The sequence below is a fragment of the Condylostylus longicornis genome, unplaced genomic scaffold (assembly GCF_029603195.1).
Source record: "Condylostylus longicornis isolate FDR11 unplaced genomic scaffold, ASM2960319v2 ptg000027l, whole genome shotgun sequence".
Classification (NCBI taxonomy): Eukaryota; Metazoa; Arthropoda; class Insecta; order Diptera; family Dolichopodidae; genus Condylostylus; species Condylostylus longicornis.
Genome location: NW_026577996.1, coordinates 4,225,900 through 4,250,120, shown reverse-complemented (window position 1 = coordinate 4,250,120; position 24,221 = coordinate 4,225,900). Strand labels below are relative to the sequence as shown.

Genomic DNA, 24,221 nt, shown 5'->3' with positions numbered 1-24,221 from the left:
ATTTCAATTTCATTAATGTTTAAATAAACTTCAAAAAAACGTGTTATGTCATAATTCATATACCTAACAAGTGGAAACAGATTAATACAAAAAATAAAGTTTTGAAGGAAATTAAAATAATTTAGTTTTAAAAAATGGATTTCTTCATATATGGACCAACTGTATATGGTGACCATTTTGGTTTAACTCAAAAGTCCCTTGTGGGGATTCTGACTAATCCACTTACTTCTTCATTAAAAGAACATTTTACATTTTGTAACGTCAAAAAGCATCTATTGTAACCTGTTTTTCTCCGACAATTTAAGAATCAATGGTTGATATACATTTCATTTTCTTTCCCCACAAGCAGATAACAGATATTAATAATCAGTCATCTACCACTTGAAGCCTGTTTCATGTCCATGTAAATGTTGCTTGATTATCGGCTTCAGTTAAGTCAAGCGAAAAATTTTGCATAGTTGACTTGAAATGTTAATAATGACTTAAAATGTAATAGCTAACCATTTTCATGCTGACATAGTAAAAATGTCGCTGTATCGATATTTTATCAAAGTAGACACTCAATGCAGGCCTCTCACAAAACTTTCATTTCTATTTAAATAAATTTTTGTTTTATAATGTAATTAATTTAAAAATAGAGCATATGAAAAAATGTAAACATACTCTTGAAAGATTATTTTATCGTAATTTGATGTGAAGTTTATAACGTCAAATTGATCTCTTAACATCCCTGCAAGTATTATTCACTTATTAATACGATCTTCATTTTCATCATTGTTTACAACAATTTTTCATAAAAACAATAATTTTTATTATGGCTTCACAAAAAGGTACAAAAAACAATTCTGATATACTTTCTTTTAAGTATTTCAAAAAATTTATATTCATATTTTCACAAAATTTATATATTTCTTTGATTTTCTTATTTTTGAATCTTCATACATACATATACATACGTTCGTATATTATTCTATATTTCTTTTCATGAATTTATGATTTCATCGATGTTTATTGAACAAATTATAAAGTGTAAGTATTTGTTAAAATTTATTTAAATTCAAGTTTAAGTATAAATAATTGCAATTTTAGTCTGTTGATATCGGCATTGCTTGTGTGCCTTGCAATGACTTTAATAATATTAGCATGTGCGGTTCCACAGCAAAAAGTTTTTTGGCCGTTCTTTGTTGTTCTATTTCATATGTTTTCGGTGATTCCAATTTACTTAGCAATACGTAGAGGCTCCGACTCAACAGGATCGGCGCCAAATGCGTGCTATGAGTTCGCGTTGTTTCTTACAGCTGGTATCGTCTTAAGTACATTTGGTGAGCTTTAAAATTAAAATTTTGGGACAAGTATTAATAAAATATTTTTTCAGCCTTTCCAATAGTATTGGCTAAAGCTGGAGTAGTAAGTATTTTTTTATTGCTTACTCATACATAATAAATCTAGCTTTAAAATAAGGAAATGTAGTTTGTATATATCTAGATTTATATATCTACATAATACTTTTGCATTTACATTTTTTTGTTTTGTTCGCTTACGTACTTACACATCGATACTTTGTAAAGAGTAAGTACATATCTAGATAATAATCACATATCTAGCTCGTTGAAATCTTATGAGTGATTCCATAATTTTATCTATTTTTTTCTTAATTTGCATCAAAACAAAAATTCGAATATTTATTATTATATTTTGTTCCGGGAAAAAAAGTATACATAATTTCATTATGGTTCCAGATTATTCCAATGGCAAGTTATTTGACAATAGCTGGAAGTTTGGTTATTTATATAACAATATTTGGACATGCAATGCGAGAAGTTGATGAAGGTTACGGAGGAATGTTTTAATTTAAAACCATTTAAATGTAATTTTTTGTTAAATTTAATTTAAACACATAATAAAAAAGATTCGTACAATATATTGAAACATTTTTTGTTTTTTTTTGTAAAGAATGTTTTGCCTGCAAGTTTTAATCATTTGTTTTCCTTTTTCCTTCAGGTATATGTACATATGTATTTGTATTTCTTAGGAATATAAAGCAAACCTTATTAGAAGTTTCGTTTGAAAAGTTGGTTACAGTTTACTTTTAGAATTTCACGTCTAATTGGATGACTCAATTATATCGACATCATCATCCTCCAATAGTTTTTTCATTTTCTGTTTGTATCTTTAAAATAGAAAAAAGGGTTATTTTTATAATTACGTAGTTTGGATAATTATTGTGGAGATAAAAAATTTAAACATTTCAATGATTAATTACATTTCACTATCTGGATTATTCTCCTGATTTCTACATTTTTCCAACTTTTTCTCAATTAATTTAACTTGATCTCGGGCAGGGAATTCTAAATTTTTAACCATGCCCCTAATTTCTAAAATTGATTGAAAATCTATCAATTTTTTTATTTAAAATAAGCAAATGAATTTTTATCTACTTCTGACTGCCTCAATTAAAACTGGCAATTTATCTTTTGCATTCATAAATAAATTTTCTGTAACGTAGCTGTCCAAGTTTTCTTGTTCTTTACTAGCTGCATGTAACACTGCTGCTAAACCAATCTAAAATGTAATACAACAGAAGTAAGAATACCTACTCATGTTCCTTTATACGTACCTGTGAGGGGGAATAAAGTAAAAGTGCTTCTGTTAAAAATGTTCTATCAACAAATTCATCTATTCCTAATCTCAATCTTTCTGGATTAACCATTGCAGTCCTTGTCTAAAATTTTTAGAACTTTATGATTTATAATACGTGACTATTACAAATTACGATTACAAACTCAAAATTTTACTTTAATATCTATTAGGAAACCTTCGATTGGCCTGTACGGATTATGAATTGTAAGATAATAGTTAAGTTGCCTCATAAGTAACAATTCATTCGAAAGGATTATATCAGTAGCCTTCAATCTATCACCCTTAATGTTATTTACAAACTGCCCTATAGACACATTAAACTCTTCAACTTTACATGCCAGATAAACACAGGTAGCCCTAGAATGACAAAAATATTAATTTTTTTTACTTTTATATTCAATAAGGTTATCAAACAATATTTCTTTCGGATGATAATCCATTGGTGAATTGTACAAGTAAAATCTTTTAAAGTAATGATGTGCTGTTCCAATAATTGTTCTTGGCATTGGTGGCTCAAAGCGTTTGCAAAATTCTCTCATTTGCATTTCATATTGTTTTAAAAGTAAACGTTCCTCTTCTGGCGATAAAAAAAAATCGTACACATTCTGCATCTAAAATTGGTAACTATTTAAGTAACTAGTAATTATGTATAAACATAAAAATTTTTTATTTACATCAATATTGAATTTTTGTGAATTTTTCTCTATAAAATCACTATTTGCATTCTGGCGTAGCAAATTTAACTTATGTTCAGATTCAAAAGTCCAATAATTTTTTTGTGAACTAAATGGATACATTTTAAAAATTTTGCTTCATGAACGTAGAATCTTAAATTTGAGCCAATGAAATTAAAGAAATCTCTAATCTAATCACCTCAGCCGATTTTGTGCGGAAACTTCTAAATATTAATTCAAAATTCAAATACCATTTCCGATGTAAAATGTATTTTTCGAACAAAAAAAAAAATCAACAACCACTTATAATGTCAAAATCCATATTGACAATTACGGCGATTTGCAGTGTTGCCCTGATAGGTAAAATATTACCAAACTTCTGGTGACTGATATCTGTAGCTGTACCGTACATATTAAATAATTATCCATCAAATTGTTGCATTTACATTTACAGTTGTTTGACTCCAATTAGTGAATATTTCTTTATATTTTTCAATTATCTTTTATTAAAATTTATTATTAATAGATATTTCATAATAATTCTATTTACTTTTTCTTTCTTCCTACAAATTTTATAATTTTGAGTAATAAAATTTAGTTTTGTTATATGATTATAAAACTTACTTTGTAATTAAGAAATTATCGACTAAAAAAATTTCGTATTATATTTTCACCGTATGTAGGTCTAATATAACCGAAATTACTGTTCTTAGAAGGTTTTTTAGTTGAATTTCTGGCTAGGTCACTCGCAAAAACTTGTTACTTAAGTAATCTATTTATAGTGGATTCAATTGTATTCTTATTAATTATATTTATTATTTATGGCAAAACTCCTTATTTAAAAAATTCAGCGATAACATTGACGGCAGGTCAGTTTTTGGAATGAATTTTATTATGAATTGTCAATAAGGAATTAAAAGTATTTTTGTTAATAACCTAAATAAGTCTTAATTAAAATATTTTGAAAATTAAAATTAAATTTAAAAATAATAATACAAAATTGTAAGTAAATTGCTTATAGATAAGGTTCGTTATCTAAAGCGTGAAAATAAGAGTGTTAATAATTTTATTTTTAAATTTATAAACAAATACCTATGAATAATTTTGTTTCTCAAATATTTGAAATTCATCTATGAGGTAGGAGTTTTTGAATTAGTTATTAAAATTTTTTAATTTTTTTATTGCAGGTAGGTCTGCAATGTTTAGCAAAAGCTGTAGAAATTAAAAAATTAATTTTGTGTTAGTGAGAATAATTTTTATTTGAAAATTGATAATAAAAAAATTTTACGTTTAAAATATTAAATGTAGGTAGATATTTTCAGGTTCATTGTTTTGTCTTAACATTTTTAAACATCATAAAATATAAATAATATAATGTGTCAGTATATACATGTGTACATAAATACATATTATGTAGGTGCTCACATTTATAAATATGTACTGATATACATATATACTCGAATACGTATATGGATACATACATATTTATCTATCTTATACCTGTGTAATATTTACAAAATAAATTTTTATATGCGCAATGTATGTATATAGGTATTTGTTAGATTCTGATAGGAATAAGGAAATAACTGTATGACAATTTCATAAATAATAATGGAAAAGTAAAAATAGTATGAAAGTCCAAAATATACTTAATATTAAACGTGAAAAGGTATTTCGTTATACCAATGGATCCATCTTTAAATAACACAAAAAATGAAATTATAATAGCAAAAAAAAAATTTTCTAAATTTGTACAAACTATATTTTTAAGCACATTTAAAAAAAACTTGGTCAATGGCCTTGATTTTACCTATATCAATAGAATTTTGAAATTTTAAATGTATAATCTTATAATTTAATGCATAGATCCAAAACCAAGAGATGAGTTTCTGGGTAGGTAGATCCCAAACTCTATATTCCTTTAGGTAAACTACAATGAAATGATCTACGTATAAATTTAATTTTGCAATAAATTTAATTTTGCAATAAAACATATTAAATAGTTAAAAATTTTTTAATTAAAATTTTGAAATAAAATGTAAAACTTTGCTGCACGAAATATTCAAAATCCAAGATAAAAATACAAAAAATATTTAATTATGTTGATAGAATAGTGGACCTAGGTAGAAACCCAATTGGATAGGTATAACATTGTTTTTTCAATTAGTAGGAAGCTAATCATTTTAAATGGTTCTTTCTCTAATAGAACGGAATAATGTACAGTTTTAAATAAATTCAAAATTTCATATTTTTTAAAATGGTAAAATAATTAGGATCATATTGCTCATGCAAGAACAAAGTGACGTTTGACCAATTAAAAACAGCATTAATTATAATTCGAGGAATATTTTACCCACAAATTAAGAGTAACGTGAAATTTTGTTTGCTACACTTACGTAGGCTTAAGAATGTATGTACATTTATAAAAGGTATTTAGAATTATTATTTTTTTTTAGCACAAATGGAAGATAAAAATGATGTTAAACTTTATATATATGATTTATCTCAAGGGATGGCAAATTTAATGTCTGCTGCGCTCTTAGGTAAGGTTATGTTTTTAATGAATTTATGAAATAAAATAAATTTTATAATAAATAAAAAATACATTAGATATAAGTATAGAAATTTTGGGTATTAAATTGTGGCAAGAATAAGTAAAGAATTTTTTAATAATTTTTTTAAAAAATCTATACAATTTTGTATAATAACTTTTTTTTTTGAAAATATTATTTTAAATTTTATTTTTTAAAATTCAATATTGTTTAATGTTAACTATTATGTATATTAATTTCAAGTTATAATACATATGTATATTTTAGATTAATTAAAATGTTTGAATTAAATAATTTTTTTATATTTTTTTAAGTTTGTTGTAAGATTTATGATATTTTTTTTTTTCAAATATTTTTATGTAGGACACCACATAGAAGGAATTTGGCACACAGCGGTTGTTGTTTTTGGAAAAGAATATTTTTATGGTGCAACGGGTATTCAATTTTGTGAACCGGTATGTATGCATTTTATTTGAAAAAAAGTATTCAAATTAGTCGTTTGGCTGATTAAATGAACTGATTAGATTTTGTTCCCCTCAATCAATTTTTCTAATTTCAATACAATTTATTGCTTTACTTCAAATTCATTTAATCAGCAATTTAAAACGTTTCATTTTATTGAATTTATTATTTTATGGCGTCTGTAATACACATAATGTATTTTGATGAATTAAAAATATTTTTGATGGTTTTGTTAAAAAATTTCAACATAATGGATTTTACTGCATCTTAATGGTGTTTAATAATAGTGAATTACAAAATTACTGTCATGGAAAGAATAAGGATTTGATAAGAAATCATTAAATAACATATACGGAAATGATTAAAAACTAATAAAGTTTTAATATCTGTCTTGCTTTATTTAGTTTTTTCTCCTTTAATCTTTTTTATAGTAACACAACATTCATATTCGTTATTTAGTAACAATATTTATAGCCACCGAAAAATAAAATTGCTGATATAATAAATAAAATTATCTAAAACTGTTAAAAAACTTTCGAAAATATGAAATAAAATTCATAACAATTTACTAAAAATCTTAACCATTAACATATTATGAAATAATTAATATTAATAATACTAACTATTGCAAAATTTAAATATTTTTGTGATATATTATTAATGTATTTTTGATACAGATTTGTCATCACTGTAAGATTTGCAATATTAAGTTTAACAGAAAAGTTTTTGTATATCCCTGTTAATTTTTAGAAATCGCCGTTCTGCTATGAAAAAAGACAACAATATATATTGTTTAAAAAAGAAAGAAAATCATTAATAAATTCACTAATAAGTATATTATATATAAAGATATTTAAAACAGACAAACAATATTTTGTCTGCAAACACTGGTTGATCTGTTCCACAGCAGTTGTTCCCAAAAGAATTTTGTTTTCTTATACATCGTTATATTTTATAAATTAAATATTTTATATACATGTTTCACATTTTATTCAATATTTTGATTTCTAGGATTACCAATATATTGCAAATTGAATGACATATAATTCCGAATTTTTTATTCCGAAATATTTTTATTTCGAAATTTTATTTAAAAATTAAATTTAAAATAAATAATTGAAAAATTAAATAGAAAGAAAAAGAAAACAATATATTTGGTTATATAAATTAGTAATATATATATATATATATATATATATATATATATATATATTTAAATTAAAGAGACAGGTAGCATTGTTAGTTAAATGAAATGTTGTTATTTTTTTAACTTAACAAAATATTTTGAATATAATTTTCTTACCTTTGATATACCAATATATTTACAAACGCAAATATGTTATATATATTTATACAAAAAAAAATATTAAAAATAAATCTGCATCACTGAAAAATTTTCATATTTGAATTTTGGATTTATTTGGATCTATTTTTGGTCATTATATAAATATAAAAAATATACATACTTATGTTTGCTTATATATGTATGTATAAAATTGCTTTGAAAATTTATTTAATTTTTTTTTATTTTTTAAAATAAAATTATATTTTCGGCTGGCAATAGTGAAGTTTGTAGAGCTTTTTAAAAGAAAAGCTTTTTTTGATAAATTTGTCGCGTTTTTTTTTTTGTTTTTATTTAAAATCTGAATAAAATATTTATTTATAGAATATTAAAATAATTTTGTATTTATTTTCTTTTTTTTGAAATGTACTAAAAATTCTAATTCATTCCGTAATTCTTTAAAATAATTCAATTGAACATGAATCGGTGGAACACGCACTGAGTTTTTTTTTTTTTGTAATAATAAATATAATTAATTATTAATTTGAAGAAAAACACACACAAAATAGAAGTAACTTGTTTATATTTTGAAAATATGTGTAATTATTAGAAAATAAAAATTTTTATTTTAGGGGGGTACTGTGTTAGGACAACCATTAAAAATTGAAAAACTTGGGGATACTTCTGTACCTTACGGAATATTTAAGGATTATTTACGTGGATTATCGGATAGTACGTTTAAGTAAGTCAAGTTCTTAATAACTGGACTAATGAATAATAAATGAATATTAAAGATATTTAATGATAAAATTAATAAAATTTTTTAATGCATACAGTTATATTGACTGTAATTAGAATTTTTTTTTATGTAATGAAAATGGGGTAATATGATACAAAAGGCAGCCTACTAAAATTAAAGTAAGAAATGTTTTTTTTTTAATTTTTTCTTATATTCCTAACTATTATCTTCATTTGTTTTAATAAAAAAAAAACACAAATTCAAATTTTTAGAGATATTATAACCAAATTGAATTTGGGTCGATTTATTTATAAGTAATAAAAGATACCGATAAAAATTTTATTTTAAATAAAGTTTATGTTACATTTTAACGGCATAAGTATGTATATATTTATATATAAATACCTTTTTCTTGTAATTTAAGATTTTTAAAAATCTTGTATATAAAATATTCACGTATTTTTTCTTTGTTTTTTTTTTTAAACAAAATTCATACAAATTCGGCATATAAATTGAAGCTTCTTTTGATATGTACATACATACATATATTATTTATATGCCATATAAAAATAGAAATTTAAAACAAAGTTTCATATAACATAAAAATTATACACATTTATACATACGTATGTAGGAACGTATAATATATTATAGTTAGTGATAAACATTTGTGTATATAGTGGATTCTGCAAAATTGAATAAATGTTTGTGATATTTTGAAATATTTGGGGTTACCATTTTAAAGAATTCAAATTTCGGGAATTAAATAATTATTTCAATTCTGAAATTTTTTACTTAAATAGGCTATGTTGTAAATTAATATTTTTGTTCAAAAAAGTTTTTGTTTTTATATGTAGGAATACACGAATACATAAATAAGTTGAAACGTTGTCGGCGATTATAAAGATTGCTAAATAAAATGAATAAATAATACGTAAATACCAAATAATGATTCGGCATTTATTGCAAATATAAAAACAGTGCATCGATTTGTGTATAAAAAGAAAGGAACGCTTATTTTTGTTTTGTTCATTTTTCAATCTTTTCCATCAATTATTATTTGTACATATTACTTAAAATAACTAAAATTTCTTAAATTAGTATTTAACAAAAATAAAGATTCTCTGGCAAGGTTGATAATAATAATTTCAACTTCATCGTAAAACCTTAAAAATGTTAAAGCGATAAAATTCATAATTTTAAGGCAGGGTTGAACATTTCAACATTATTCAAAAAGATTAAGTATGCACATACAAGTAAATTATAAATAATTATTTGAAAAAAATTTTTGTGAGTTTTGATACCATATATGTATACAATTTTTTATTAGTTAAATTTTGTTTTGCTTTGAACTTTTTGTTAAATTCTGCAATTAAGTGTAAGATAGTTAAAATTGCATTTCTTTGTTCGGTTTGTGACATCTTTTTAAAATATGCAATGTGATAAAAACTGATTTCTTTTTCATATTATATATTTTAAAATCTTATGAATTGATAAAAGTATGAAATTAATAATTAAAAAATATGTATGTATTTCAAAATATTTTAAATTTTAAAAATGTAATTTCATTTATTTACAGGGGATCAAGATATAATCTTTTGCAACATAATTGCAATACTTTCTCTGAAGATCTAAGTCAATTTTTATGTGGAATTGGAATACCAAAGTATATCATAGATTTGCCACAAAATATTCTTTCTACTCCAATAGGACAAGCTTTTTCTCCACTTTTAGGTAAGTGAACACGAACTCATATTTGAGACAAGAAAAGCAACAGCTTTGTTTCAATTATTAACAGAGTGTATTTTGCTGCAATACTATTTTTATAACATACAAAATTTTTATATGAAAATTATAAAATTAGGGGTTAATAATTATTTGCCATTGAATTTGTGCAATTTTATCTTTGTTGTTAGTTACTTAAGAGTTATTGTTTTCATTTAAATTTTTTAATTAAACCTATTTAAATTAAAATATTGATTTTCTTATTAAACGATTAGCTTAAAAATTTTCATTCCCATCAAATCGGCAAATATTTAACAATTCGTTTCTTTTAAATACAGATAGTTTATATAACAATTCTGAACATTTTGCGTTTGAGCCGCGAGTTGAATCAGGCAGAGACACGAGTCCGGATTTAGAAGATTTGAATAACCAAATAGAAGAAGCGCGTCTTCATTCTTTGGCTTTAGACGAGCAACGAAGAAAAATTCAAGAAAAGATTGCAAAAAAAGAAAAAAAGGAAAAAAAGTCTAAAAAACAAAAAAATTTATCAACTCCTGACGATTCGAATTCAAATATGTCAGAGCAAAATAACGGTTCTGAAATTCCCCGAAATGGGAACAATGGAAATATATCAGATGAAATTTTAGATAACGCTGCTAGAGAAAGTTTTGAAGAAGAAAGAAAGCACCGTGAACCTCCCGTCGTTTTTAAAGATATTGATGTAAGTGTTTGTTCATATTTTTTTTTCATGTCGTAAAATAAATGTAAATTGCAGCCAAAAGTTGAACTAGACGAATTAGTAAGGTTACTTGATGGAAAAATATCTAAAGAAGAAGAAGGCTCAGTCGAAGAATTACATCAATATTTAATTGAAGACGAAGGTAGCTGGACGTTAAGTGATAATTTTCTGGTGTTTGTTAAACGAGTACTAGAAGATCCATCTTTAGCTCAAGATTCAAAAGTACGTTTAATAAGAGTGCTGGCTTGTGCTGCACTTAAAGATGACATAGTTTTGTTACTTCATCAAGATAGAAGAGATCATGTGTTAACGAATTATTCACAAGATATTGATAAACATACGTTGGAGGAACAACAAGCCTGGGGTTTATTTGTAAATACTTTTTAATATTTTATATGTTCTTAAAACTTGTATTGTCATTATTCTAGATATGCAATCTCTTTGAAAATGTAAGTTCTTCTGAATGGCTTTTGTATATTTCTGAATGGGCTTATAATAATCAACAAATATCTAATATACGTGCTACAACTAAAGTTGCTGTCCATTGTCTACTTGCTGCAGACAAAACTTTACAAGATATTGGAAGTAGCATTATGCATAATTTAGGAATAATGGAAGTCAAAACAGTGGTGAGTATTGGTTTGTTTCTGAAAATAAAAAAGCAGCAATAAAATATTTGCTTAAAATGTTGTGCAATTTGTTACATTTTGTGAGAGTGATTTACTTTCTGGCACTAATTAACGTTAAGTAACAAAATATATTTAAAATATTGGTTTGGTGGTGACATACATTACTACTTTTAAAACTAAGAAAAATACGTACAATCATTTGTACATTGGAGCTCTTTAAGAAAAATTTAGTTGTTTCTGAACGATAGCGAACTATTTTTTCTTGTTATCTTATATATAGCAGTTAAAATAAAAATAAATTAGGATAATGTAATATCCTAATGTACACTACATTAGAAAAATGTAATGCAAATAAACCTAATAAGTATAAAAAAAGCTGAAAACTATAGATATTTAAGTAAACTATAAGTAAAATTTTCTGTGTTTAAAGGTTTTCGATGATGTCGCAGTGGAACTTACAATGGCGATTCTGCAATTTTTTAATTCTAAAGCGGAAGAAGAACAAATTTTTAGAACGTTAAAAGCTCTTCATCGTTTTGTAATGGTCTGTATTTTACATGTATATTAAGTGTTAAAATTTACATTTCCATACATGAATTGTAATTCAATAATTTTTTTATTTTAGACTTCTCCCGATGTTGGTCAATTTGTTCAAATGATTGGACCACATCCTGTTATATTCAAAGGAAGCAGTAAAAGAGTAGATGAACTTGTTACTGAAATTACTAAAAAGGTGCCAGTTCCCTAATTTGTTAAATATTTTTTGTTTTAATATTTGTTGCATTTTTTATAACACTGTGTTGAAAAATGATTTGAAAAAGCGTAAAAGCTTTTTAATAAAAGTATGTGTTTGGGGCGAAATTCTAGTTTGAAATTTTACAATAAAATTGTCTTAAATTACAATAAAACGTTTCTAAAGGCAATCTGAAAGATCATATATAAAACATTTTATCGAGATTTGTTTTACAATGCTATCCTTCCATTTTAATCTTGAGCCTAATCGAAAATTGCCAAAAATGGTTTCATACGGGAGCAATTTTTTACTTTAATATTCATTTCAATTTATTTTTTTCCCTACTATATAGGAAGTTTTAAAAAATTTAGTAAAATATATAGTAATAAATATAAAAGTTTTATTAACAATAAAATAAAAATAAAATATTATAACATTAAAAATTAGAATTATAATAACGATAATACTAAAAATAATAAAACACCAAGCTATTGTTAATGTTTAACTGACAACAGAATTTTGGCTATCTTATATGTCTTGCTGACGAATTCTGTTGTTGAGAATTGCAACCTTCGTTTTGGTTAATGACAAACTGTGTTAATGTAACGTCAGCTGAACCTCCAGACTCTAATGGTATTGGGTTTTTTCTAAAATGCTCTAACATTTCTGAAATACTAGGAAACCACAAATGTTGAACACGACATTGACCGGTGTCACTTAAAGTCATTCTTAAATGTTTTGCTCTCCCCTGAAAGTTAAATGTCAGAACGAATTCTCCTTTGCGCGTTTCACTTTGTCGAACTAAAAATATTCCATGACCAGCAGCTTCTGAATGCAAAACCAGTCTCGCGGCTTCACAACGTGGCAAAGTTCCATGAAACCAAGGATATTCTCGCATCAGCGCCACGAGATCTCCAATATTGTGGTCGCTGTCTACATCATTCTCACATAAATCAAAAGCACTTGAAACTGACAATCGTTGTTCCGAATCATTTGCTCCAACAGAATTTACTGGCCACTGCGAAACTTCTGAGTTAACATTATTTACATCACTGAGTGTTGTCGATGCAGCTGAATTTGATTTCAATGTTGCAGATTGAGTGGTTGAACTGGGAAATACATCATTTGTAGAAAGGGTCTGTGGACGGGAATTATAGTGCTCATTATTATTATGTAAAGTAGATTGTGCTTCAATGGCATTATCCACAGGAACTGGTTGCTGTGTTGGTAAGCTACGCATACAATATCGTATAGTTGCTAGCCAGCTTCGCATGTCATCGGAATCATGTGTTTCAATAACATATTCCATATTATTATCAGCTTTTAAAACAAAAGTATTTTCATGATCTGGCATTTCTAAAGCGGTCGCCTCACGAGCTTCTGATATCAGGAAACAAAAAACACCACTTCGGGGCTGAAACAAAAACAAAAATGTGTTAAAATATTTTTCCAGGATAATTGTCTTATAAATTTACACCAATTTTAACAACTGAAAATCAGCTGTTCTTAGTTAAACACCTGAAATCATATCCAGCAATTGAAAAATGTTTTAAAGTTTCATTAAAAAAAAAATATAATCCTATTTTTATGTTATATAGAATCGACTCCAATATAATTCTGATTACATTCAATCCAGGTTTCGTTTTCTTTTTTAAAAATTTTACGTAAAATCTGGTTTTATTATAATAAATAAAACCTAAAGATTACTAACCTTTTGTGATTTTGGAGGCGAATAAAATTCCAGCATATAACCTCCAACAGCTTTAACTAATGCTAACCGACATCTTTCCCATCTTTGAGGACCTGACGGTTGATCTAAACTTTCTGGCGTTAAATAATTGACAATACCTTCTTTACGACATTCAACTATAATTTTTGCTAGTTTAGTTTTGTTTTGTCGTTCTGAATGTAAATCAGAGCCATCGTTTTGCTGCTTATGAAATAATGCCTGAAATGAAAGAAACTTCCAGCAATAAAATCATATTACTATTATTTTTATATGTATACGAAATCAAAAAATTGTACCTTTCCATTACGTAATCCTTTAAAAGATATTCTTCTAAAAAACGGTTTATGAAATAATTTTGGAGAAGCCGTATTCTCAACGAAATCGTTTTCTTCATATAAAGTTGTTGCACCATTTGAAAGCTTATTTTAAGAAATAAAATATATACACAGATTATATTAAAAAGATAATTGATTAACTTTTTAAATTAAAATCGTATCTAATTTAATTTTTTTCATTGATCATGTGTTAACTTAAAATCAATTTCAAATAGATTAAGTTATTTTAAATTGTTATTAAATTTTTTTTTTAAAACTTACTTTTTGACTATTCTTTCGGCGTATATATTCGGATTCAAAATGTTCTTCAAAAAATTCTAAAAATTTCTTCATAAAATCTCCATGGGTTATTTGATCTTTAATATCACTAGACATATTAGTATTTGTGTATTGTAAACATGACTTTGCAAAATCGGATGCAGAAGCTTTCGCATGTCTTTCACAAAATTCTTGCCAATCTTTATCAATTAGTGCAATATTGTTACTGGGTCCACTAGCTGTTACAGGATTCAAACTAGAAGTACCTAAATAAAGGCCAGCTGTTTCACCTCCATGCTCTTTAGAATTTTCTGTACCATGAATAGATTTTTTAGCTTTTGTATTATTTCTATCAGAGGTACATTTACTTTGTGTTGATTCATTTTTATTTTTTCCAAGTTCAGTTGTTTCACTGGAATTTGTAGGCATATTTGTTTTTGAATTGGTATTATTTTTGTCAGATTTTCCATTAAGATTAAGGGTACTGGAAGTTGAAGACGAAGTCATTTCCGCATTTGTATTTGAGTTTAAAATTGTTACGTTTTCATCAGAATTTATAGATGACATAGACATAACAGTTTTCTAAAAAAAAAATAGGTAGAATTTTATATTGTAAAGCATATTTAATGTTAGAAAATATATTTCTTTATCTAATTTACAGCTAAATTAGTAGTTGAACATACTTACATCTAAATATTAATAAACAGATTGGAAAAGAAACTAAACTGTTTCTAGCTATTTTTAAGGCATAAAATTTACGTTTTTATAGTTTAAAACATAGAACAAAATGAGATATGAGACTCACTCTTCTATTTCCGTCCTTTCTTTTAAATAACATTATTCAGATTTTTTAAAAAACTAGATTTCTCTTTATTACTAAATATTGATTTGAATTTAGAAATATTTTCGTATACGAATTAATTCATAATTAATTAAAAAAGTTATTTTTATTAAAAATACACCTTATTTCTTTAAGACATAAGTAATCTACTACGTTGTTCTTGTTTTATCTATTGAAAGTATCTAAATATTTTTATATATTCTAAAAGAATCTTGTCGCAAGTCATGAATGCCAATATACACAAATGTACACGAATATTAATTGTTGCACCCTATTCCAGATAATTGCAAGAAATTTAATTCATTAGCATTGAAATATTGGTCAACTACGTATTACATATTAATAAAATTATTTACCAAGCGACTGATTATCGACTATTGCAATTTTTTAAGGATAAACACGCTGTAAATTTCGTGCGGCACTTACCGTAAAAATATTTGTATGTCATATGTAAGTAACCTACTATGTATGTAAGTGATGTAAAATTGTATTTATTAAAACTTAGTCCTCCATGCCGTTACTTCGTTTTGCTTATGAGGCTTTAAGCTAACCTAGAACTTTTATAACCTTTTATTTAAAAATATGTACATATATAGATGTGTATGTATTTCAAGGAAAAATATAATGTATGATTCGGATTCTCAGCAAACAATATGTTCGGCAGACATGATTAAACAATAAATTGATTTGAGCTTTTAATAGAGAAGCATAAAAGATTATGTATTAAGGTGGATCGCAAAGGTTTTTTTATAGTATTTTAACTATTTTTTAAAGTATGTAGGTATTATTTTTTTTTAAATCATTTCAAATATAACTTAGTTCAACTTTTTTGTAGCAATTATTAATTGTTGAATCTCTGTATATCTCTATAGATATTAGCGAACAATTCTACATTTTAATATAGTGGCGATTCACCCCAATCTATATCTAATTTATCAAATCTAAATGTGAAAATAAAACTAGATTCTGAAAAATAGTCTCATCAGTAGACTTAATGAAAATTGTTTGAGTTTGGTAAATACATACTTACATACATATGTATACTCGTATCTGCATAGATCATAAATACATCACATTCACATAGTTTCACATTTTCTCAGTCATAAACTTTTATAACAATACATATTTCTCTAACTGAATAATACATATTTAATAGTTATGCTTGTTAATGGTTTAAATGAATATTTCAATTTTGATTTATTGTACCATAATCAATAAATGCATTATAAAATATAATAATTTGTATGTATGTTAACACATACATAATATACGTAGGTATAAGAAGTTTCTTAGTGCACATTAAATTATTGTTGTTGTTTAATTTGTTGCTGTTTTTACCAAGTACATTATGTATCTGATTTTTAAATACGACACCATTATGCTTGTGCCTACCTATTTTTTTTTAGTTTTTGAAAAATAATTAAAAATTCCAATTTTTATTTATATTATATGTTTACTAAGTTAATCATATCCTAAAACAAAACTATTTTTTGTTTGAGCAGCTTAAGAATTTCCACAGTACCTAGCTACTTTTTTATTTTTTCACTTTGACTTTTAAAATTTATAACCTTTCAGATAAAGTACTATTCTATGTATGCTTTATAATAATTAGTATAAGCATTCTAATATTGCATAAAAGTGTACTCCATTATATTTAAATTTTATATTGAATCATAATTTTATTAATAAAGTTACATACATACCCAATATTTACAAAACGAAAAAAAAATAAATTTATACTGTTTTTTCCGACACTTTTTCAATTAAGTTTATTGCTTTTTTTATCAAATTTAACTATTTGACAAACATCAGACATACTAGTGGTGGGAAATACAATTTTACATATCGAGCACAAGGTAGCAAATGTTGTATGTACAAAAATGGCTTCGTACAAAATATTGGTATTTTGCAATACATATTTACGTTGTCAAATCGTTCAATTCAAGTTGCGATTAGAACGCAACGACGGAAATGGTGCGAATATTCAACAAATTGGTATGAAGATGGATTTAGTCAGGAAGCACATTCTATATATGTGGAAAATAAGGCAAATAAGGAATATATTTTTATTATATTAATTATTAATCCTTACATATTAAATTAAAGAAAAATTAATAGTATTTAACTTCTTCTAAATAATTTCATTTGTTTATACTTACACTTAAATTAAATATTGCAAACTTTCAAAAAAATTTTTGTGAGTTATTTTACATTATTTATTTTTATTCAATTAATTCAGAAAGAAAAAAACAAAAGTCAAAAAAATTGTTTGTTGGCTATTTCATTAAGGTTCTTAAGGGCCTGGTAGTGAGAAAAATGTTTTGGTATTGCGTATGTCATTGTTTTCTAAAATGCATACAAAATTTATTCACTTTGTTTTTGAAAGTGAGACGTTCAGTCGATAATTTGGGAAAAAACACAAAATTCCAATTGAAAAAAAAGCAATCTTATTGGAAAAGTAAAATATTTGTTAGAAAATACTGAGATTCTGATTTGAAAGTTTATTAACAGTAAAAATATTACACATTACATAAAAATTATTATTACATATTAAGGTATATGCAGGTATGTAGATTTCACTAAAAAGTTTTATCCTAATGAATGCTCAAATCATTTTTATAATGCGAAAACCAGATTAATTAAGTTTCTGCTAAACTAGATTCCTTCCGTTATTCTTAAATGCTTAAGAAATATAAACTCTAAACCAAAACGACGATTTGGAGTTTTAATTTTCAAATGATGATTTTAATTTAGCTGATTGTGACTGTATGATACAATATCTTGCGAATTTATTTGGGACCTACCTACACACAGATTTTATTATGCAAGTTCATATTTCGTTGATACTCGTATTTTCATTAAATTTTAATGGAATGCAAATGATCTAAAAATTCTCAAAAGTCAAAACGTCTTATCTTCTTACGTTTTAACTTTTTTTCTCAGTTTGATTATAATTTATGATAAAAAATTAAAAAACTGTTTGGTAACGCAAAAGTTTAACACTAATTGACTTAGATTATAAAACATTTGCGAGATAATTCAACTTTTATTTCGTCAATGTAATACGTGATACAATTAGTTAAATAAACTTTAATATCTAAAATATTCTTGGTTATTATTCAATTTCATTTTTTAATGGACTAATTTGAGGTTGATAAAAAGAATTTTGTTTAAATGAAAACTATGAATCGGTTGAATTTGTTTTAGTTTCGATATATGGTAAATTTTTCAGATGATCCTATAACTAATTTTCTAACCAAGACCCTCCAGATAACGTTGTTTTTAACTGCAAAAATAAAAGTATTAAAAATAATTAATTACACATAAAGGAACACACATAGCTGCACGTAATTCAAAAAATTAATTTTGTTTTCACTTTTATTAAATAATTTTGTGCTCTCTAACGCGGAATTAGCTTAAGTAATTTTTTTAATTAGAAATTTTTTTTTTTAGCGCAACGTTTTATACAAAAGCTCTAATGATCAATTAAAATGGTAAATCTTTTTTACAGAACAAAAACCAAACTTGCCCACAATCGATACTAAAAATTTGCCTTAAATCTTACTTGATATGTATTTGAAAATTTAAGGCGAGCATTAAAAATAGTAATATGTATGTATTTGAATGTGGTTTTATATTAATATACATTACTAATGTCACGGTTTTTGCATATTGTACGTGCAACGATCTGTATTATATTTGAAAAGCATTCAAGATTTTTTATTTAAAAAAAGAAAATTTGTTAAAACTCTTAAAATTACTTTAATTACCTTGATATTAAACTGTTTTACTGTTGATTCTAGCGCTATTGCATTACCAGAAAAATATGCTGCAATAGCGTTGTGCAATAAAATCAGTTGCTTATGCATTACTTTCACCTGAAAAAAACGGAAACAAATTACGGGTTAAAAAATTCTGTTTTAAATATCATTAATATTTAAGTTTAGATTCTGTTCAAAATTTGGCGTTTCGATAATTCTCAATTAATGGGTAAAAATATTCTTATGCTATGTAAAGCATCATCACTTATAAGTAATAAGTGATATATGAATAAGATTTGTTTTACCTTTAAATTTTCCCCTATTAAATACTGATTCCAAATTTAATAGCGAACTTTATATTGTGATTTTATCCTAATGCCACTTTAAAATAAAATTTGAACAGTTTCTTGGGTTGAAAAACAAATGCACAGTTTTTAAACAAATGTAAACTAAATTAGAGAATAAAAAGAAAAACCAAAAATAAAAATCAAATAAAAGTTAGGTAAATAAATAATATTAAACAAAATTAAATGCTTAAAATAAAAAATTGGAAGATACATATAAAAATAAGTAAAAATAAATATATAGTTTCTAAATATCTAAAATTGTGTCAGAAAGTAATTTACAGTTTCTAACATAAATACTGCAATTAAAATTTTTCTAACATAAATACTGCAATTGGATACTATGTTTTCAAAAGGGGATATAGCAGAATTATAGATAGTTTTAATTCAAATTGTTGGACAGTTGTGAGTCATTCGTCCATGAGTTTTTATAATGGATTATAAACGAGGAGCGAATTTCAGCTCTCTACATAGAATGCATCTGATTTATCTTAGATCTGATAATCTAAGTAAAGATTTATCCTACTGTTAAAGATTTGCAATAAAAATATTTGGTGATTCCGATTTTTGAAATAAGTACCGTAAACACTTGTTAATAAACGATATGGCCATATACTGCGTAAAGGAAAATTGTTTAGAATTGGTACTCCATAAATTTTATTAGAAAATAATAAATGTAGTCAAGATATCTATTATTTGTGCTACATTTATTTATTTTATAAGGGTTTATAAAGTTTTTGCTTTAGAATCCGAAATTGACATATTTGAGACATTGATCTGAGATGAAGATATTGTATTAGTATAATATTCAGGATAATAATATGCAAAATATTATTCCATAAATTGTTTCAAGATTTGCTTTGATATTAAAATCTTAAAATAAATTTATTATATATCAGTATTAATTAATATAAATTTTTTCATTTTATGTAATGATTATCATCGAAAATTTGTGATGACGAAAATTGTTATTAATACACTTGAAAATTTGTATATTGATCTTTGAGGCAATTTCTGCAATACCTTTTGTTGCATTTTACACTTATACTTTAAAATTTTAATTACGTTTGTAAATTATTATTACAGAAACCAAATTTATGTGTGCAATGTAAACGTTGTTACACATTACTTAAAAAAAGGAAATACTCACCCTATTTTCTTTTAAAAACTTCATTTTAACAGTAACATCGTTGCGTAATTTTTCATACTGTTCTTTATGTTTAATATAATTTTGATGAATGTCCTGACCGTCTTTATTACTTTCCACGTCCAAGCGGTATGCATCATATTCGATTCTACAATAATAAAACATTATATGTCGACTTACTAAGTGAAATTTAATTTTTTAAGATTTTTACCTAGCATTTTCATATTGACGAACAGTTATTAATGTGTCATCAATCGTTTTATTGCACAGAGTGTTTATTGAAGAAGTGAAGCAATTCAATGCATTTAATAATAGTTCACCATTTTTTATTAAATTTTTTTGAGTATCTGAATTACACGTAAATTCTTGTTGTAATTCAGGACTTTTTTGTGCTAGATCAGAAAAACATTCTGCTAAAACATGTTGAGTCAGCACAATATTTTGAAAGTGCGATGTAAATGCTCTAGTTAATCGTAATACAGACAAATATTTTCTTTGGGTTTCTCGTAATTGTTCAATTTGTCCCTCTAAATCAGAATCTATTGTTCGCTGAGATTTTCCAAGTTTTTCTAACATCAATTGTCGTGTGCATTTATATGTAGATATGCTCCAATTTTTAAGTGAATCAATTTTTGATGTAGTTGAGTAATTCTTTACATATGTTAATTCATTCGCATACTTTTCCAAATCTGGACTTGTTGGAGCTATAAAGAAAGAATTGTAACGTTGAAAAATTTTTATGGTAGTGTTGAACTATCACCTGAGTTGTTTGATTTCAAAGCTAATCCACTTTGAATGGCACTAGCTGAACTTGGGGTATCTTTCAAAAGTTCTACAAAATACATATTTTGATTATTAATTTTTTTATTATATGTTTTTTTACCATGAATGGTTCTTTCGCTTGTCATTTTAAATCTACTTTATTGTAATTTTAGTAAAACACTTTTAGTAATTTTAATAAATTTATCATGAAATTCACTTTTTATTTGTAAAATTTGTAAATCCGAATAGACTACCTTGAATTAATCAATTTTTTCTTTCTTACAACAACACACTACACTATTGTGAGAACAGCTTCATAGGAATGCAGTGTTATTACTACAGTGTCACTTTTCCTTTTTGGATTAACTGGTAATAATGTATAATGTGTATAATACATGTTCATTTTGATATTATAAATTTGACAACTTTAAGAGTTTCATTATGGAATTTTTATTTTATTCCTTATTTTTAAGCTGTTCTTTATTTATAAATATTCTTATATTTTAAGTTGTTTCGTTACTTTTTTTCAATTATGAAGTTCTTTTAAATTTTCAAAAACGGGCTATTATGGAAATATCGGATTAAAAAAATTAAGGTGCAGTTGAAAATAAATAAGTGGCGATCTCGCTATCGCCTTCACGATTTCAAGAATGGTTTTTGAAATCGAAGGCAAAATTTTTTTAAAGATATTAAATCAAATGACCAAATAAATTCTTAAGCGAATATAAGAAAAAAAAATATAAAGACTTGTACACCGAAAGAGTGACAGATCATCAAAGGAAAAAATTATCATTCCAATCCTTTACGTGTTCTTGTTGAAGTTTGATGAGGCAATTTTTATATTGCAACTCTTACTTACTGGTAGAGTAAAATCTTTTCTTCAATTTTCAGTTTAAAAATTCTACAATGCAGTATTTTACGTTTTGTACAAATCAAGTTTTACATATCCATATATATATATATATATATCTACATAATTATGATGAATCAAGATTGTAATTAAAATTACTGAATTAATTTTTAAGCTACGTTAAGCAAAAAGATTGCAAAATTATTTTATATAAAAATTTTCAAATTTAAATTGAATCAATATTACAATCAATATTGTAATAACACCTCACTTTCCGGGGTTGTATATACATATGTACGCATTTGAAGTAAACGAATATGTCTATATAAATTTGAACTAATATATTAAACTACGGTGGGAAAGAACTTTTTCGAAGTAAGTGTATGTACATGTGGATATATACAAATATATATATTAACCTCGCGAATAGCATGCGGATAATGAATTGGCTCAAATTTTCTGTATGTTACAGGCAATATGGTGTATGACTGGTGCAATAAAGACTTTGATCAACATGTTGTGCAATTAATTGTATCTTTTATGGTTCGCTTAACGATCACTGCAAACTCAACAGAACATACATACATACATATTAAATGTTTAATAGAACAAGACTTTTTATTAAATTTTATTTCATCAGGTTGTTAACAAATTTCTATTTCAAGTACATATCACGGCAATAACACATTTTGTAATTTTGATCACAGACATCTTTGTATATTATAGGAGTTTATGTTTTAATACACTAAACGGAAAGACTCGAATAAAATAAAAAATATTCGAATTTCATCCCTTTCAATACATCTTTAATATTTAATAATCAATGTTTTAATCGACATTTTCCTTTATACCTTTTACTTGTTCTACTTTCATTTAAAAGTTATTGCTGAATTTTTTAGCAAAAATTCCTGATAAATGTTTAATCCAAGTTGTTTTCCAACATCGTCGTTTGAATTTTGTTCTGCGATCAATTTTTTATATTTTTGAAGAGCACCTGGGCAATTATTTTTCACTGAAATCAGTAAAATTTTTCGTTGTATTAATATGTTTTCATAATATTTCAAAAAGTCCCAAGCTAACTCTGGATCGGCTTCTTGATCAATTTTTATGGATAAATTTTTTATGGAAGAGAATGAAGAATCACTGGAAAATTGGTTCAGTAGAGTACATAAAGAAAACAAAATATTCAAATACCTACATACATCGACATATTCATTTGGCTGATGTTAAATTTGTACTTTTCCAAGAGTTCACAATATACACGATTAGAAAAATCTTGCCATTCACATTCCAAACCTAGAGTTCTGATAAAACAACATTAATATTAAGTACCTATCTATTAAGAATATTTTTTATTTCTTACTCTTCCAAATTAAGTATTTCGCGGTTTAAAATCCACAAGCGATCAATAGAATCTTTATCAATATTTTCTTTTAAATCATTTAAAAAGTCTTTAACTAACATTTTGCCACTTGGAGATTTTTACATGGAAATTTAATTTTAAATTAAAAGTAAACCAAAATCAACACAAAATATTGAAGTTTGAACCTATCAAAATACTCATTATAAGTATTACCGTTTACTGGTTAAAGTAGTTAATTGGTTGAATATATATAGGATGTCAAAAAAAAAAAATCGTAGATGCTATATAATATGAATCGTGATATAATTTTGAGGTTATATTTATTGAGTTTGTATGCAGGTGTGGAGTCGACTTCAAACGGATTTTGAGCTCATTTAAACGCTACTTCATATTTTATTAAGTTAATGCTCATCATATTTTACTAAGTTAACTGAATTCGGCCTCGTCAAGAACCATAATATTGTTCTATAAGAATACATTGGTGTTTATTCTGAATATCGATACATTAAGTAATACTGAAATTTATCTTAAAAATTTAAAAAATTTTATTATGGACTTGAATCTTTAGTATCAATACTATAGCTTAGTGATTCGATATTCTGAATAAGCGCCCCATTGATTGATTCTGATCGTGCATTTAGAGAATTAATTTTTTT

General features: G+C 25.3%; 6 protein-coding genes across 16 annotated transcripts; 2 read left to right on the top strand and 4 right to left on the bottom strand.

Annotated features, from left to right (window-relative positions):
• Positions 1-914: 914 nt before the first annotated feature.
• On the top strand, positions 915-1,929 carry LOC129607347 (leptin receptor gene-related protein). Its single transcript, XM_055518300.1, has 4 exons — positions 915-1,029; positions 1,090-1,322; positions 1,376-1,407; positions 1,740-1,929. The coding sequence occupies exons 2-4, from the start codon at positions 1,124-1,126 to the stop codon at positions 1,848-1,850; spliced, it is 342 nt and encodes a 113-aa protein (XP_055374275.1). The 5' UTR covers positions 915-1,029; positions 1,090-1,123; the 3' UTR covers positions 1,851-1,929.
• LOC129607346 (cyclin-H) lies at positions 1,869-3,635 on the bottom strand. Its single transcript, XM_055518299.1, has 7 exons — positions 3,315-3,635; positions 3,055-3,251; positions 2,796-2,997; positions 2,618-2,722; positions 2,439-2,562; positions 2,264-2,375; positions 1,869-2,170 (listed from the first exon to the last, which is right to left on the bottom strand). The coding sequence occupies exons 1-7, from the start codon at positions 3,435-3,437 to the stop codon at positions 2,104-2,106; spliced, it is 930 nt and encodes a 309-aa protein (XP_055374274.1). The 5' UTR covers positions 3,438-3,635; the 3' UTR covers positions 1,869-2,103.
• A 566-nt stretch (positions 3,636-4,201) lies between these two features.
• On the top strand, positions 4,202-12,303 carry LOC129607214 (uncharacterized). 5 transcript variants are annotated; one of them, XM_055518019.1, is made up of 11 exons: positions 4,202-4,316; positions 5,771-5,857; positions 6,230-6,321; positions 8,161-8,181; positions 8,243-8,352; positions 9,929-10,083; positions 10,413-10,795; positions 10,850-11,185; positions 11,242-11,442; positions 11,873-11,986; positions 12,068-12,303. In XM_055518019.1, exons 2-11 carry the CDS (start codon positions 5,776-5,778, stop codon positions 12,188-12,190), a joined length of 1,617 nt encoding a protein of 538 aa, XP_055373994.1. In that variant the 5' UTR covers positions 4,202-4,316; positions 5,771-5,775; the 3' UTR covers positions 12,191-12,303. The 5 variants fall into 5 exon arrangements, with proteins under 5 accessions (XP_055373994.1, XP_055373997.1, XP_055373996.1 ...); XM_055518021.1 differs by lacking the exon at positions 4,202-4,316 and adding an exon at positions 4,434-4,451; XM_055518020.1 differs by lacking the exon at positions 4,202-4,316 and adding an exon at positions 5,574-5,710.
• Positions 12,304-12,553: 250 nt separating this feature from the next.
• LOC129607324 (SH2B adapter protein 2) lies at positions 12,554-17,159 on the bottom strand. 5 transcript variants are annotated; one of them, XM_055518250.1, is made up of 6 exons: positions 16,369-16,492; positions 14,866-15,079; positions 14,501-14,808; positions 14,201-14,323; positions 13,887-14,138; positions 12,554-13,589 (listed from the first exon to the last, which is right to left on the bottom strand). In XM_055518250.1, the coding sequence occupies exons 1-6, from the start codon at positions 16,399-16,401 to the stop codon at positions 12,699-12,701; spliced, it is 1,821 nt and encodes a 606-aa protein (XP_055374225.1). In that variant the 5' UTR covers positions 16,402-16,492; the 3' UTR covers positions 12,554-12,698. The 5 variants fall into 5 exon arrangements, with proteins under 5 accessions (XP_055374225.1, XP_055374223.1, XP_055374224.1 ...); XM_055518248.1 differs by lacking the exon at positions 16,369-16,492 and adding an exon at positions 17,042-17,159 and having other exon boundaries at positions 14,501-15,079; XM_055518249.1 differs by lacking the exon at positions 16,369-16,492 and adding an exon at positions 16,731-16,891 and having other exon boundaries at positions 14,501-15,079.
• Positions 17,160-18,348: 1,189 nt separating this feature from the next.
• On the bottom strand, positions 18,349-21,645 carry LOC129607430 (arfaptin-2). Of its 2 annotated transcripts, XR_008696813.1 has the most exons (7): positions 21,474-21,645; positions 21,351-21,422; positions 20,802-21,294; positions 20,594-20,738; positions 19,405-19,548; positions 19,109-19,216; positions 18,595-18,624 (listed from the first exon to the last, which is right to left on the bottom strand). XR_008696813.1 is itself a non-coding variant. In XM_055518453.1 (6 exons), the coding sequence occupies exons 1-6, from the start codon at positions 21,496-21,498 to the stop codon at positions 18,583-18,585; spliced, it is 885 nt and encodes a 294-aa protein (XP_055374428.1). In that variant the 5' UTR covers positions 21,499-21,645; the 3' UTR covers positions 18,349-18,582. The 2 variants fall into 2 exon arrangements, 1 of the variants encoding a protein (XP_055374428.1); XM_055518453.1 differs by lacking the exon at positions 19,405-19,548 and having other exon boundaries at positions 18,349-18,624.
• A 1,137-nt stretch (positions 21,646-22,782) lies between these two features.
• On the bottom strand, positions 22,783-23,737 carry LOC129607541 (uncharacterized). Of its 2 annotated transcripts, none has more exons than XR_008696817.1 (3): positions 23,566-23,737; positions 23,401-23,506; positions 22,783-23,345 (listed from the first exon to the last, which is right to left on the bottom strand). XR_008696817.1 is itself a non-coding variant. In XM_055518587.1 (3 exons), the coding sequence occupies exons 1-3, from the start codon at positions 23,664-23,666 to the stop codon at positions 23,072-23,074; spliced, it is 477 nt and encodes a 158-aa protein (XP_055374562.1). In that variant the 5' UTR covers positions 23,667-23,737; the 3' UTR covers positions 22,784-23,071. The 2 variants fall into 2 exon arrangements, 1 of the variants encoding a protein (XP_055374562.1); XM_055518587.1 differs by having other exon boundaries at positions 22,784-23,345; positions 23,405-23,506.
• Between the last annotated feature and the right edge of the window lie 484 nt (positions 23,738-24,221).